A 15,690-nucleotide genomic window follows, 5' to 3' on the forward strand; every position below is an offset into this window, starting at 1 on the left:
CCCGGGGCGCTCCAGAGTGACGTCAGAGCGCCCCACGCACATGGATCACGTGATCACATGGAACACGTCATCCATGCGCATGGGACGTCACTCTGGAGCGCCCCCGGAGACACACGGACTGTAAGTATACCGCTCCCCGCTCCTACTATGGCAACCAGGACATTAATAGCGTCCTGGGTGCCATAGTAACACTGAACGCATTTTGAAGACTGATCCGTCTTCAAATGCTTTCAGTACACTTGCGTTTTTCCGGATCCGGCGTGTAATTCCGGCAAGTGGAGTACACGCCGGATCCGGACAACGCAAGTGTGAAAGGGCCCTTAGGGTACTTTCACACTTGCGTTTTTCTTTTCCGGCATAGAGTTCCGTCACAGGGGCTCTATACCGGAAAAGAACTGATCAGGCATATCCCCATGCATTCTGAATGGAGAGTAATCCGTTCAGTTTGCATCAGGATGTCTTCAGTTCAGTCTTTTTGACGGATCAGGCAAAAGAGAAAACCGTAGCATGCTACGGTTTTATCTCCGGTGAAAAGTACTGAAGACATGCCTGAATGCCGGATCCGGCATTTTTCTTCCCATAGGAATGTATTAGTGCCGGATCCGGCATTCAAATACCGGAATGCCGGATCCGTCCTTCCGGCATGCGCAGATCGGTAAAAATGTGAAAAAATGTACAAGACGGATCCGTCTGTCCGCATGACAAGCAGAGAGCTGGATCCGTCCTTGCAATGCATTTGTGAGACTTATCCGGATCCATCTCACAAATGCTTTCAGTCAGCGGCAGTTCCGACGACGGAACTGCCCGCCGGATCACGCTGTGTGAAAGCAGCCTAATCCTGTACAGAATCTCCAAACATAAATTAAACTGGAGTGGCAGATTATTGCAATCACAAAATCTATAGGCATGCCAATCCAGGCTCGTATACACAAATTTGAGCAGTACCTATCGCTTATCTTCTCAATGTAGTGATTCCCCCTGTCGCACATAATTACTGGAGATGCCAGTGGGGTTGAACCCACATCTAAGATTTTATTTTTATTTTTTCCTTATGTACAAAAATATAACTACTAATATTTATTGCCCCTCTGTACGATAATATTCCTAGAATACTGCCCCCTATGCACAAGAATATAACTACTATAATACTGCCTCCTATGTACAAGAATATGACTATTATAATACTGCCTCCTATGTACAAGAATATAACTACTATAATACTGCCTCCTATGTACAAGAATATAACTACTTTAATACTGCCTCCTATGTACACATATAATTACTATAATACTGCCCCAATGTACAAGAATATAACTACTATAATACTACAGCTGTATCCTTAATGGTGGGACCCGCACCTATCGACAGTGGGGGCATATTCTAGTAATATGCCCCCAATGTCTGTGATGGGAATACCCCTTTAAAACCGTTTACATAAAAACAGGAAAAAAAATATTAAAGTATTTTTATCTCAAAACATTCAAGTGTGACATATTTATGCAGAAATGAAAGAAATTGGGAAGCACTTTTTCACAGCACTGAAAACACTTCAGATACAGTGCAGGTCACTGGAGCCCGATACAAGAAGCTTTACAGTCAATTCCTGGGGCCCCGGTCCAATAAAGGGACGCTTGTACTCCCCACTGCTCCACTTTCACACATATGCGTTGTCCTTGCTGTCCACAGCCTGCACAGTGCTGAGCTAAGCCAGGGGCCCGAGGTGAAGCCTCCAGTGAGACTCAGTGGGTCAAAAGGAGGGGTGTAAGAAAACAATGCCGCAGCTGTTTACAAACACAGGAATGGCGGCCTCCGCATTACAGCATCGCCTTAAAATAAACCCTGCTACAGGGCAGAAAGGATGGAGGAGAACATAGGAAGCTGCCCTGTGGCCAAGCTTATCTCCCAGACCTGTGCCAGCTGACACGTGTATCAGATGTTGATGTGCCTATGCCTTGCACAAGGCATTTCAATCATTTGCTGCCAGACACTACACCCTGCAATAATGTGGGATCTTAGGTCTATAGTTCAGCTATGATGTGATGGTGCAATATATTGTCTGCTCAGAGCAGTGGTTGTTTTAGTATTGGGAGCTGCTAGGAGGCAGTATTATACTAGTTATATTCTTGTACCTACGAGGCAGTATTATAGTAGTTATATTCTTGTACATGCGAGGCGGTATTATAGTAGTTGTATTCTTGTACCTGCGAGGCAGTGTTATAGTAATATGCTTGTACATAGCGGCTTTATTATACTAGTTGTATGCTTGTAAATAGATGTCACTTATATAGTAGTTATATTCTTGTGCATAGGGGACAGCTTTACAGTAGTTTTATTCTTTTACATAGGAGCAGTATTATACTAGTTATATTCTTGTACGTAGGAGGCAATATTGAAAAAAAGTAGATTGTCCAGCTTCACCTCGCAGTGCGTATTTTATTAGGAAACGTGCTTAAAAACCAAACATTAGGCTCATTTCATCAACATATATTACAGATCCTTCCTCATGTAATATAATATAGGAGGCAATATTATACTAGTTATGTTCTTTTACATACAAGGCAGTAGGGCTGCACGATATGGGAATTTTGTGCGATTGCGATTAGGGCCCTAAAAATTGCGATAACTATATGCGATGCGATATTTTAAGGAATTGTGCTAGAGGTCTATTTGCTTGGATTTTCCCATATGAGCCGCTGACGCGGCCTGGTATGGCGCTGTTATGGGGTGGATCTGTGGATGGCGCTGTTATGGGGTGGATCTGTGGATGGCGCTGTTATGGGGTGGATCTGTGGATGGCGCTGTTATGGGGTGGATCTGTGGATGGCGCTGTTATGGGGTGGATCTGTGGATGGCGCTGTTATGGGGTGGATCTGTGGATGGCGCTGTTATGGGGTGGATCTGTGGATGGCGCTGTTATGGGGTGGATCTGTGGATGGCGCTGTTATGGGGTGGATCTGTGGATGGCGCTGTTATGGGGTGGATCTGTGGATGGCGCTGTTATGGGGGATGAGGGGGGCCAGCATAAGACGCACATATAGCATCTTATGCTGGTCCCCCTCATGGCCCTATGTAAACTGCGCACATAACTGGCTTTGTGTGTAAAGTATCTTACTACTGTGTAAAACAATCTCTCTCCTATTGATAACATGGCCAGCCTCCGTACTCACTGTCACTATGAATGCACTGCAGCGAGCTGGCCGGCCGGCGCGTGACTGACGTCACTTAGTAACGCTCCTCCCACTTCAGGAATCGGGAGCGTTACTAAGTGACGTCAGTCACGCGCAGGCCGGCCAGCTCGCTGCCGTTCGCTGCAGTGCATTCATAGTGACAGTGAGTACAGAGGCCGGACCTGTTATCAATAGGAGAGAGATTGTTTCACACACTAGTAAAATACTTTACACACAAAGCCAGTTATGTGCGCGGGGCCCCTTCATATATAATCGCGGCATTTTTGGGTCGGCCAAATCGCCATATCGCATTTGCCGATTATCGCGATTCGATTAATTTTGCGATATATCGTGCAGCCCTACAAGGCAGTATTATAGTAGTTAGTCTAGTACATAGGGTGAAGTATTATAGCATTTATGTTTGTATATAGGAGCAATATTATACAGGTAGTAGTTATATTGTTGTACATAGGAGGCAGTATTATAGTAGTTATATTCTTGTGCATAGGAGACATTACAGTAGTTATATTCTTGTACATAGTAGTTATTTTATACATAGGAACAGTAATATAGTAGTTATAGTCTTGCACATAGGAAGCATAGATCCCCTTGACGCTGACGGACAGGCACAGATTTTTGTACAAAATGTATTTGCCAAGAATCTCACATTTATAAAGTAGCATTAGTAATTTAAATTTTCTATAGTGAGCATGGTATTATTGTAGTTACTTTATTATTTGTGTTTGCAGAGTGCTGTTGCATTGTTTTTAACTTTTGTGCAGTATTATACTAGTTATATTCTTGTACATAGGTGGCAGTATTTTACTAGTTATATTTTACATTCAGGGCAGTAGTTATAGTCTAGTACATAGTGTGAAGTATTATAGTAGTTATATGCTTGTACATAGGAGGCAGTATTATATTACATATATTTTTGTGCATAGGAGGCGGTGTTAGTTGTTATATTGCTGTACAAAGGGTGAAGTTTTATGGTAGTTATGTTCTTGCACATAGGGGACAGTATTATAGTAGTTATATTTTTGTACATAGGAGGGAGGATTATAGTAGTGGTTATAAAGTTATAAATAATCGTTATGTTCTTTTCTTGGAGGCAATATTATAGTATATGTACTGTTGTACAGAGGGGCAGTAGTAGTTCTTATAGTAGCTATATTCCTGAACATAGGAGGCAGGTATATTTCTGTATTAATCTTTGGTGTTTTACTGGATTGTTTATTTTTTTATGCACACAGATTATATGGTGGTAGTGGAGATGTGCGCCGTTATTCCGTCTTGTCGTATTTTGATCTTGGGTATTGTTTTGCTCTGTTCTCTGGTATTGATTTGGGATGAGATGACAGAACAGATGTAGCGGATTAGTTTTTTCCTCTTAGTCTGCCCCTCCTTCTCAGTGTTGGTTTCATTCCTTTGGCGAGGTGACGCTCCAGAACAATTTCCATGTAAATGCTGCTCAGTGACATTAGAGCGTTGGCGGCCGATGATTGTCAATCTGCATTAAATTTGATATTACATGCAGAGTAATGGAAGGGTTTTATTGTGCCAGTCGTCACCTCTCATTGGTATTATTCATAGTCTTTTGTAATTGCCTCTGTGAAATGTGGTCCTCTGTCAATTGAAGGTTTGTGCAGGGACCCGCGCCGATCATGGCTTTAAAATGCATCTTTGTTTGGTGGCATGGCCTAGGGTGTGAAGGACGAGCTGTCCTCTTTCCTTGGCTGTAATTACTGCATACTGAGGTCTGGATAAATGCATTCTTAGTAATGCTGAGTTATGGAAAATGGCTGAATGTGTAAATGGAGGGGGAGCCTGAAAGAAAATCTAGTTTCATGGGTCGCAGTCATAAAACCTTTCTGTTCACTTAAAATGCTGATAAAATCCTCTGCATTGGCCCCAAAAGAATGTAATGTGTGGACTCAACTTTGTTCGCTGCGGAGCTGTGAGACGTGGGGGTCATCGAGTTCGTTCCTTCATGTTCTGGCAGACATTTTGCTTATAGGTTACTGTCAGGACCCGGTATATGGCGTCACCCAGCAAAGAGGTGTGAACCAAATCCAGCAGGATGATATGGAGGCATTGCCTCATGAAATGATTTAGTAGCGGCGTATGAGGTGTATCGCTAAGGCTGCTTTCACACTAGCGTTCGGGTTTCCGTTCGTGAGCTCCGTTTGAAGGAGCTCACGAGCGGACCCGAACGCAGCCGTCCAGCCCTGATGCAGTCTGAATGGAGGCGGATCCGCTCAGACTGCATCAGTCTGGCGGCGTTCAGCCTCCGCTCCGCTCGCCTCCGCACGGACAGGCGGACAGCTGAACGCTGCTTGCAGCGTTCGGGTGTCCGCCTGGCCGTGCGGAGGCGTGCGGATCCGTCCAGACTTACAATGTAAGTCAATGGGGACGGATCCGTTTGAAGATGCCACAATGTGGCTCAATCTTCAAGCGGATCCGTCCCCCATTGACTTTACATTGAAAGTCTGGACGGATCCGTCCCAGGCTATTTTCACACTTAGCTTTTTTTAGCTAATATAATGCAGACGGATCCGTTCTGAACGGAGCCTCCGTCTGCATTATTATGGGCGGATCCGTTCAGAACGGATCCGCCCGAACGCTAGTGTGAAAGTAGCCTAATGGTGTATCGCTGATTCACTTGATCTTTGGAGATTTGGCCTGAACTCGGGACTACCTGGCGAGCTCTGTTTTCGATGGCACATCATGATGCAATTCATACCTGCCCAGTCATATTGCATTTTTATTTTTTTTGCCATGTTAGATAAGATTTTGATGTATGAAAAGCACGTAAATATGCAGGAGATATTTCATGAGGTGAACGTTTCATCAAGATTGCAATGCGGTTACATAAATTGTTTGCCCAAGAAACAAAATGGCCCCTGCTTCAAACCTCCATTAGACCTCCTGTATATAGGCCCCAGCAGAAGATATTGCCCATAGCAGCAGTAATTGTCATACCCAAGCTTGCAGTTAATGTTTCATTTATACACATTTTCTTTATACCCTTCATATATTTGGCTTTTCCAGGGTACATACAACCAGAGATCTTTAATTTGCTATACATGTTTTCCTGTGCAATAGTTGCCAATACAACCAATCTGATGTCCGCTTTAATTATTCCACAGCAGATTATGATATGAGACCTGTGTCCTGATTGGTTGCTGAGGAAAACTCCTATATGGCTGGGTTTCCATTCGTACGGCCCATAGTTGGTACATGATGCGGACCATAAAATGGCTATGAGAATTGTTGTTAAAGTGTGACTTAAAATAGCAACTTCCCCCCCATGTGCTTAGAGCTCTCAGGGCGTCCCTTCCCTCTTATAATCATGTTCTAATAATGGCTGCCTGAGGTGTGAGAGATGTGAGTCAGGACATTTATAGGATCACCTCACACTAGGGGCGTGTGAATGGACGCCCTCTTCTTCATCTCGTGGATGTCCAGCTCCATTTTAGGATATTAGGAAGGCGAAACACGGTGAGAGTCAGTGCCAGGATGATAACTGAGAAGCTGTGATGTGAGTACACAGACGGGGCAGGATTTGGGGCTGACCACCGTGCTTTACTCCAAGAATTAGAAACGTTTCAGGCTTTGCCGTCAGGACATGAGGGGTTATGTCGGGTCGGGGCGTTGTAGTGTGTGCTCTGCTCGTCTTCTGTATTGATCCATTGATATTGCCTCAGCCGCCATTTTGTCTGCTGTCCTGGTGAGCTGATTGGCTTGTTACTCTAGCTTCAGAGATGATTGCGCTGACCTGTAAATGGAAGCTGACTTGTAGATGTTTGAACCTCTAGAGTCCTGGATTTTTATCAACTGTGTCGTTTCATGTTTAAGGCTCTGTTCACATTTCTGGTAAACTTCTTCTTTTTTTTTTTTTTTTTTTCTTCTCTCTCTCTCTCAAAATCATGCACTCTGACAGTAAAACCGGATCCTAACGCATGTGAACTGAGGCCTTTGGTTAGGATCTGAAATGTGAACAGGGACAAGGAGATGCCTCACTGTGGCCTCCAATCCCCGTGCCAGGTTCCCCCCCCCCCCCTCTCTCTCTATAACACCCTGGCAGCACAGAGTATTTCAGGAGAGAGTTATGCTGATCTGGAAATGCAGTGTCTTGTCCTCTCCTGTGTGTTGGTAGCAGGATCAGACAAACTTTGAGACCTTTTAGACTGTGCAAGGATCCGATCTAACCCAACCTGGTCCAGAATTAGGGCTCATGCAGATGGCCGTCGCCGGGCGGTGCCCATATTGCGTCCCTCAAACAGCGGGTCTATACGGGCATTGGTCGTTTGCGCACTGCATCACAGATGCCATCCCATTCACCCATTCCAGCAGGTGCAAAACAGATACAGAAGCACTACGGGACCTGCTGAAGGGGAAATTTGGGATGCCCACAACCGGTATCCATGTTTTGTGGCTCTGCCATTTGCAGACTGCAAAGACAGATACCACTGTGTGCATGAGGCCTAAAATATGGGGGGCTCCTTCCAGAAACAGTACCATTACTGCCTTTAGTTCATGTCTGAGGTATCATCTTGTATCATTGTAGTGAATGGGACAAACCTGCAGTACCACGCACAACCTGTAGATCGGTGTGGCACTGTTTCTGGAAGATAGCCATACAGATATACTTTTCTACTTTCATATCTTGCATTACTTTTCTAGTTTCATATCTAGTCCTGCATAGACTATAATGGGGTCTGTTAGGTTTACGCTCAGAAAATGATTTTGGAGCGGAGACAAAAGTCCTGCATGCAGGACTTTTGTCTCTGCTCCAAAATCATTTTCTGGGCGTAAACCTAACAGACCCCATTATAGTCTATGGGGTCCGTAGGCTCCGCTCGCCTCAGTTATGTGCCCAATCAGTGTGAACGAGGCCTAAAAGGTATAGCACATGCTGCTTCCCACGCCGTCTCTGCTGCTGGGATCACAGGTGTAATAATAGTGTGTGTGCCACATCCATGAGCTGAACACTGAACCTTTACCTGGTTTCTAGATTGCTGTGATGGGGTAACGTGAGGTGATCAGGGAGCACTTGTATCATCCTGCAGTCCTCCTATATCACAGCCACTTTCTTATTAGAGCTATAACGCATGCTGCTTCCCACGCAGTCTCTGCTGCTGAGATCACAGGTGTAATAATAGTGTGTGCCACATCCTTGAGCTGAACCTTTACCTGGTGTGTAGATTGTTTGATGTGATGGGGTAACGTCAGGTGATCAGGATCGTGCTTGCTCACATGCTTCCTGCAGTTCTTCTCCTCAGTTATCAGATTTGCTCTTGCTTTTAAAGAGGTCCTGTAACCTCTCGACATTTCTGCAACTGCATTCCCCATGTAATAACAGTTCTGAAGCATCTATTCTTATGATTCAATGATGTGCTATCCCTTTAGTATTCCTACTAGAAGTGATTAATGAATTGAAAGCTGTCTGCAATGATGGTCCAGATAGGTGTTACCAGGGTCAGACAGTGCAGGGACAAATCCCTAACTGGTGACACCCATCTGGACCTTCGCTGCAAACTGACAATTCCTTCATAACTTCTAGCAGGAATAACAAAGGAATGGCACATCACGGAGTCATAAGTATAAATGCTCCAGAACTGTCATTACATGGGGAATGCGAGTAGTTGCAGACATGTCTTGAGAGGTTACCAGTCCTCTTTAAACAATACCTAGAGCTCTAATACTTGCCCTGTGAGGAGGACAGTCAGTAGCAACCTGCTGACTGTTTTCATATGGGTGGGAAAATATGTTGGACTATTGTGTGACTTCAGAGCCACAGTTAATTAAAGGAGAAGCTTCACTTTATCTATAGGAATCACCTAAGCCTGTAATTCCCCATCGTGACATGAGGCGTAAGGCGCAGTGTGCCTCATCAGTGTTGCTGGTTATACATATGGCTGCCCATGTGCTCCAAGGCCAGATAAACACCTTCAGCTTAGTAACTGGTTCCGAAGAGCAAGGATTTGGGTGTTATATGTGATTTTAACCCTTTGCTGCCTTCGTCATAGCGTCCTGGGTCATCACCGGCTCATGAACTGCAAATCTCCGGCTTTGAAAATGATACGAGCTGGCGTGGGGCAGTGCCAGACACCTGTTCTCCATGAGCCGCCATCTCGGACATTTAATCCTCCCTCAATCTGGAGCACAGCTGGGGTCTGTCTTGCTGTTCAAGCCACAGCGTCCCGGGGTCATCCTCTCGTATGTGTGACAGACGCTGGGCGACTACTTCTTATGCCCTACGTTGCAGTGCCCATAAATGGCGACCACCCTGCTTTCCGAAGGCTATCTTCCCCACTGTCTCTTCTACTTTCCATCTTTTGTGTCAGTCTTTACTGAAGAAACCAGGCAGAAGCGTGCAATAGGTGCCTCCATGCTGAGGACACTGGAAATGCATATTTAACCCATGCAACAGTCTTATGAGGCTACTGCCTGCCCATTAGCAGGGAGAATTGTACCGTCCTATAGCGCGGCTATGGTGCAAAGTAGGTCAAGTCAGTTCTTTCCGAGAAGGAAAATGGCTCTTCCTGATGAGTTGTGCTCCTTCTTGTGGATGTTTATAGTGGAAGCCCAAGCTACGTGCCTGCTCATATCGCACACAAATCTAGGTGCATAGTCTACTTGCTGCTTGGGGGGGTCATGGAGAAAACCAAACCAACCAAAATCAAGTGCCCCCAAGACAACCGACCCCCAAACATCGGTCTATTGTGCTGCCAATGCAGTCTATTGCTCCCTGCTATCAGCCGCCTAATCCCTGCGTGGCCTTCTGTCTCATCCATCGATGGGCCAGTTCTGCCTCTAGAGGTTCTGGGCACTGGAGACATAAAGTACTGTAGTCATTAGCCTGGAGTGCTGTCCCTTTAAGATGGAAGTCCTGGTGCTTCCTGCAGTCAGACTCGGGGGTCCTATTTAAGGTGTCATGTCCTTTCCTGCAGGGTCAGCCAGGGCTCTTGAATTCTTTGCTTCGCCTCTGGTTTCCAGGTATGGTCTGGATCCGGATATGATTCTTGCGTTTCTGTCACCGTTGCCAGGGTTACTCCGGGAATGTGACATCTCTTCCTCTTGGCACAGAATGAGCGTGTTGGTCTGGAATAAGTCTCATTACATACATGGTCTGACCCAGGTTCATATTATAGTTTTTGTACTCGCTCATTCCATGCCTTGTGTGGAACCCTAAAATGCGCTGGCCCATGAATTACGTGTTACCCAATCAGATTCCAGCTGAAGATTTAGCTTAGAAAATAAATGCTGTGATCTGGTTGGTTTCGATGTTACTATGGCAACAACACCACTACTTTTTGTCTGCAGTAGAATTTTTTTTTTTTTTTTTTGTATTGACTCATTTCAAATATTACTTTTTTTTTTATCTAAAACATTTTATTTTTTTACTCTGTTCCTTTGTGTTATCGTTGGAATAATGGCTGTATATAATGCTCTGCTATCCCCTGTTTACGTTGGACGCGTTTTGTGGCTGTGATGATCTGATACAGTTTTTGTGTCCACACAGACCCCCGTCACCCGACTGCTGCTTCCAGGGAGGACAAGATCATTTGTTTTATTAAGAGCAAGGTCTTTTTTTTTTTTTTTCTTTCAGTTTTTTTCCCCAAGATGTCTGATTTTGCGCCAGAGTAACTGTTTGCCGGATCCAGCAGCCTGTATGGCATCACAGGCTTATCAGCCACATTAACTGATGGGACGCACATGACTTGGATTTAAACAATGGCTCTATCGCTGCTGTTTAACCCCTGGGATACTGATTACTTGGCTCGAAATTGGGTAATGAGTTGGCATTGGGCTGATGGTCGGGGGTGGCGTACCATGTTGTGACAATTCTTGTGCAACACGGACAGGAAGGCGAGACTGCGCAGGAAGACGGTCACACTGTGTGAATGTCTGGTCTCGGAAATGAACTGTGTGACTCCAGCTCAGACGCCACACTACCTTTGACACAAATAATCGTTCTGGGCTGTTGCAGTGACGCGTTTCAAGGCTCTGATTATTTTTAGCAAATATATATTGGTGTATATAATATTAGCAGATAGCCTGGCATGTAGGACATGGGATTACAGTCTGGCGCCCCGTTATTAGGCAGTTCATCCTGGGGACAATCTGACTACAGGATAGTTACCAGCCATTTAACACGAGATAAAGGCTCACTATAGGAGGAGGAGGATATTATCTATTTAAAGAGGACCTGTCCCCTCCCCTCTCCTCTCCTGTATGTCTGTTTTAGTAACTACTTGCATTCCCCTTGTAATAACAATTCTGTAGCATCTGTTCTAACGACTCTGATATGCCATGCCTTTATTATTTTGCAATATATAGTTTGCAATAAAGAGACACACGGGTGTTACCAGTTTGGAGGGGGCGGGGGTTTCCCTGCATAGTCTAAAACTGGCAGCACTGATTGGATAGTATCAGACTTTGCATGGACCCCCCCCCCCCCCAAACTGGTAACACCCATCAGACCCTTTATTTGAAACTGCTAGTAATTTACTTATAATTTCCAGTAGGAATAATAAATGAATGGCATATCATAGTCCTAAGAAAAGATGCATCAGAAGGGGGATCCAAGTAGGATATGGGTCCCTTTTTTAACTGCAACTCGTCCTATTGGAGAAGCGAATACAGTTTGCTGTCCCGTTATCAGCTACGTCGGTGGTGGTCTTCATTATAAGTCAATGGGGGAACGGATCCGTTTTCTATTGTCAGTGAAAACTGATCCGACCCCATTGACTTATATTGTGTGTCAGGACGGATCCGTTTGGCTCAGTTTCATCAGATGGACACCAAAACGCTGCAAGCAGCCTCCAGAGCGGAACTGAGGCAAACTGATGCATTCTGAGCGGATCCTTTTCCATTCAGAATGCATTAGGGCAAAACTGATCCGTTTTGGACCGCTTGTGAGAACCCTGAACGGATCTCACAAAAGGGAAAGCCAAAACACGAGTGTGAAAGTAGCCTAAGTTTTTCATTAAAAAGTCTGACGGACTAATGGGTAATTACAATCATAATTGCAGGGCGCCTCACCTACCAATGGCTGCTGTATAAATGATGATTTTGCGTGTTTTTTTTTTTTTTTTTTTTTTTTTTTTTTTTTTTTCTTTTTTCTTTTTTCTTTCTTTATGTTCTGTAACTCTGTGACTGTTTATAAATGACGTGGCACGCTGTACCCTGCACATTTCAGGTTAAAGATGCGCGGCCTTTGAAGGAAGCCTCTCCGAGGAAGGAGACGAGGTGGTGGGTCGCGACCTAGCCTAAAGAGATGGAGGACGGGCGAAATGATAAGGACAATCAAGCCCATGTCCTGTTTGACCGATTTGTCCAGGCCTCAACCTGCAAGGGGACCTTGAAGAGCTTCCAGGAATTATGTGACTACTTGGAGCTGAAGCCACGGGACTACCGCTCCTTCTACCATAAACTCAAATCCAAACTCCACTATTGGAAAGCCAAAGCCTTGTGGTCGAAATTGGACAAGAGGGGAAGTCACAAGGATTACAAAAAGGGCAAAGCCTGTAGCAACACCAAGGTGGGCAACTAAAGTGTCTGGGTGCCGTAGACTAGCCCTTTTGGGTCATACTGAGATATTAAGTTGGGAGATCCTATAAAACGCCTGTGTTTTTTTAAATTTATTTTTCTTATTTGGAGAAGCTGGGTGACAATATGGCCACCACTACCACAGATTGTTTGGCAGAGATGCATCTTCTGCTTGCCAATCACTATTACACAGGTTCATCATTTGGGACCCGCAATGATTGTCACCCAGTTTTCCCAGAAAACAATATTAACAAAAAGCTGCAGAATAGAAATACAACTCAAGCATTCTATTTAAACAATGTCTTGATTTTCAGATCGTTATTGAAGCCCCCATTATTGTTTTTCTGTGTGCTCATTGAATCAGTCCTCTCTTTTCCATCTCCATAGTGTCTAATAATTGGCGCGGGACCCTGCGGACTGCGCACTGCAATAGAACTAAGCTTCCTCGGGGCCAAGGTAGTGGTGGTGGAAAAGAGAGATGCCTTCTCCAGGAACAACGTCTTGCACTTGTGGCCGTTCACCATCCATGACTTGCGAAGTCTCGGCGCCAAAAAATTCCATGGGAAATTCTGTGCTGGAGCAATTGATCACATCAGTTAGTATCCTAAATACTTCCATCTAGTGGTTGTGCCCTGTATTGTACCAGAAACACTTTTCATGAACATATCCTCTGCTGTGTCTGAACATGTTCCGGTGACCTCACACTTCTGGCTCTTGTCTTAGTCCTGACCTAATGGGGATATTTAATATAGAAAAAATGTCCTAGTTGTGTGCATATCCTCCAGGGATTGTCTCCCGACTTTCCCAGACTCTTGAATGGTAAATCAATATGAGGATTTGTCAGAAGGGGTAATATCAATTTATATACTGTAACTAGCGATATTTACCCTACTGGTGTATAGGAACGCTGGGTGATTACCTCCTGTGGGAGCAATAATGGCAGTCCTCTTGGTTGTTCCAAAAACTGATTGCTGACATGAGTCAGACTATGCACGCACAAAATGCTGTTTAATAAGTTATATAATCTGAGAATATGTGTGTTTAGTGAAGCCATTATTATTATTATGGGGGGTTGCTATGCAGCCTTGTGACCTTTTAGTTGCAGCCCAGCTGTATACATTTCATTGCTTTGTTCCTGACTGTGGATTTAAATTCCTCTCTGGGGTTAATGGCCGCCAGTGGTTTCAGATGCACTGACATTCCCTGGCGGATATTCACAGTACAGGCCTGCATCGATGCCAAGCGCTTAGGAATCTTGTGCAAGATCGAATGTGAGCCCGGCCAGTCCAAATATTCTCACTCTTGTTCTGCAAGCTGCAGGGTACACAAGCAGTACTGGGCCCCAGTGCTTTTGACTGATGGACCCTGAGGATAGTAATCTGGGGGGGAAGGGGGGGGATGCACACTCTCAGCCAAGTGCCTGTTGTTTTCTCATGCTGGCAGCCTGCAGGGAAAAATGTGGGGCCAAGCACACTGCCACATTGCAGACAGGAGTCCTAAGTCAGTCCTAGTGTGTGACGGCTGAGGAAATTAGATTGTGCACTCTTGGGGACAAGACTGTGGAAGTGATTTTTAGCCTCTGTGCCTTATGTGTAGTACTGAAGAACACAAAGGCCGTATATAAATGGCTATATGAAATAATGAATTGCAACCATCGAGCATCTCCCCCTGTGGGCAGTTTTTCACCCATTACCAACACTTTCTCTCACCTAGGTATTCGCCAACTACAGCTTATCCTTCTGAAGGTCTCCCTCATCCTTGGGATTGAGATCCACGTCAACGTTGAGTTCCAGGGATTAATCGAGCCTCCTGAAGATCAGGAAAACCAGCGTGAGTTCTCAGATAATGGTCTCTTGTAGATGAGTAGTAGGCCATAAGGGGGCATGTCGTATTATGCAGGAGACCTACACAGAATGGTCAGTGCAGCTCTGGGTGTGATTAGAGTGTAAAGCAATATAATACACAAGATAGAAACTAATGAGAAAGCAGAGCTGCAATGTAATATATATAATATATTGGTGAATTCACCAAATTCCTGGTCTTCCAGGCATCGGTTGGAGAGCAAAGGTTCACCCCAAAGGTCATCCTGTATCGGAGTATGACTTTGATGTCATTGTCGGTGCAGATGGTCGGAGGAATACGCTGTCTGGTGAGTGCTCCTGAGGTTTGGGTGCATCAGAAAGTGTCAGTGCGCCACTGGACAGCTAATTTTATTTATATTCTTTTTGCTTTGTTAGGTTTCCGAAGGAAAGAGTTTCGCGGCAAGTTGGCCATCGCCATCACAGCCAATTTTATTAACCGAAACACAACGGCAGAGGCCAAGGTCGAGGAGATCAGCGGCGTTGCCTTTATCTTCAACCAGAAGTTTTTCCAAGATCTTCGAGAGGCAACAGGTCAGTGCCTGAAGTCTTCTCATCTGAGGAGGATTTATGCAGATGAGCAGTCACTCATTTATATTACCTAGATTTAAGGCTGGCCTTAGACCTGAGATGTCAGCGCTGTTCCCTTTAAGCTGTGCTTTAGTGCCGCTATGTAGCTTAAAAAACTCCCCCCTAAAGTCTGCTCCCAGGGAGACTCTGTTCATGAAATGCCCTGCCCAATCATAGAGAACTGTGCGGCCGTTCAGTTTAGACTCCATTCTATGCTTGATGGTCAGGTTGCCAAGTCAGGTGTACGGGTCCTATTTATTTGTATGGGACCTACACCCAAAACTCACTGGGTGTCATACAGCTGCTTCTGCAACCCAAATACAAACACTGAAGTTCCTTATCTTCTGATGAGACCGGAGAGTAACACTTTAATCCTTTCACTACCCTAGGCCATTGATCCCTTTAGGCCTCTTGCACACAACCGTATGGCTTTTTCAGTATTTTGTGGTCCGCTAAAAATATGGAGGGCATCCGTGTGCATTCAGTTTTTTTACGGAACAGTTGGCCCCTGATAGAACAGTACTATCCTTGTCTGA

General features: G+C 44.9%; 1 protein-coding gene across 10 annotated transcripts in view; it reads left to right on the plus strand.

The window, feature by feature from the left end:
• Positions 1 to 15,690, plus strand: part of MICAL3 (microtubule associated monooxygenase, calponin and LIM domain containing 3) — a 136,898-nt gene that overhangs the window by 26,388 nt on the left and 94,820 nt on the right. For all 10 annotated transcript variants that reach the window (XM_044281342.1, XM_044281345.1, XM_044281343.1 and 7 more), the window contains exons 2-6: positions 12,376 to 12,717; positions 13,113 to 13,320; positions 14,439 to 14,555; positions 14,773 to 14,874; positions 14,963 to 15,118. In XM_044281342.1, the coding sequence (XP_044137277.1) occupies positions 12,454 to 12,717; positions 13,113 to 13,320; positions 14,439 to 14,555; positions 14,773 to 14,874; positions 14,963 to 15,118 (847 nt within the window). In that variant the 5' untranslated portion in view covers positions 12,376 to 12,453. The remainder of the gene's footprint in view (positions 1 to 12,375; positions 12,718 to 13,112; positions 13,321 to 14,438; positions 14,556 to 14,772; positions 14,875 to 14,962; positions 15,119 to 15,690) is intronic.

The sequence above is a fragment of the Bufo gargarizans genome, chromosome 2 (assembly GCF_014858855.1).
Source record: "Bufo gargarizans isolate SCDJY-AF-19 chromosome 2, ASM1485885v1, whole genome shotgun sequence".
NCBI classification, from domain to species: domain Eukaryota; kingdom Metazoa; phylum Chordata; class Amphibia; order Anura; family Bufonidae; genus Bufo; species Bufo gargarizans.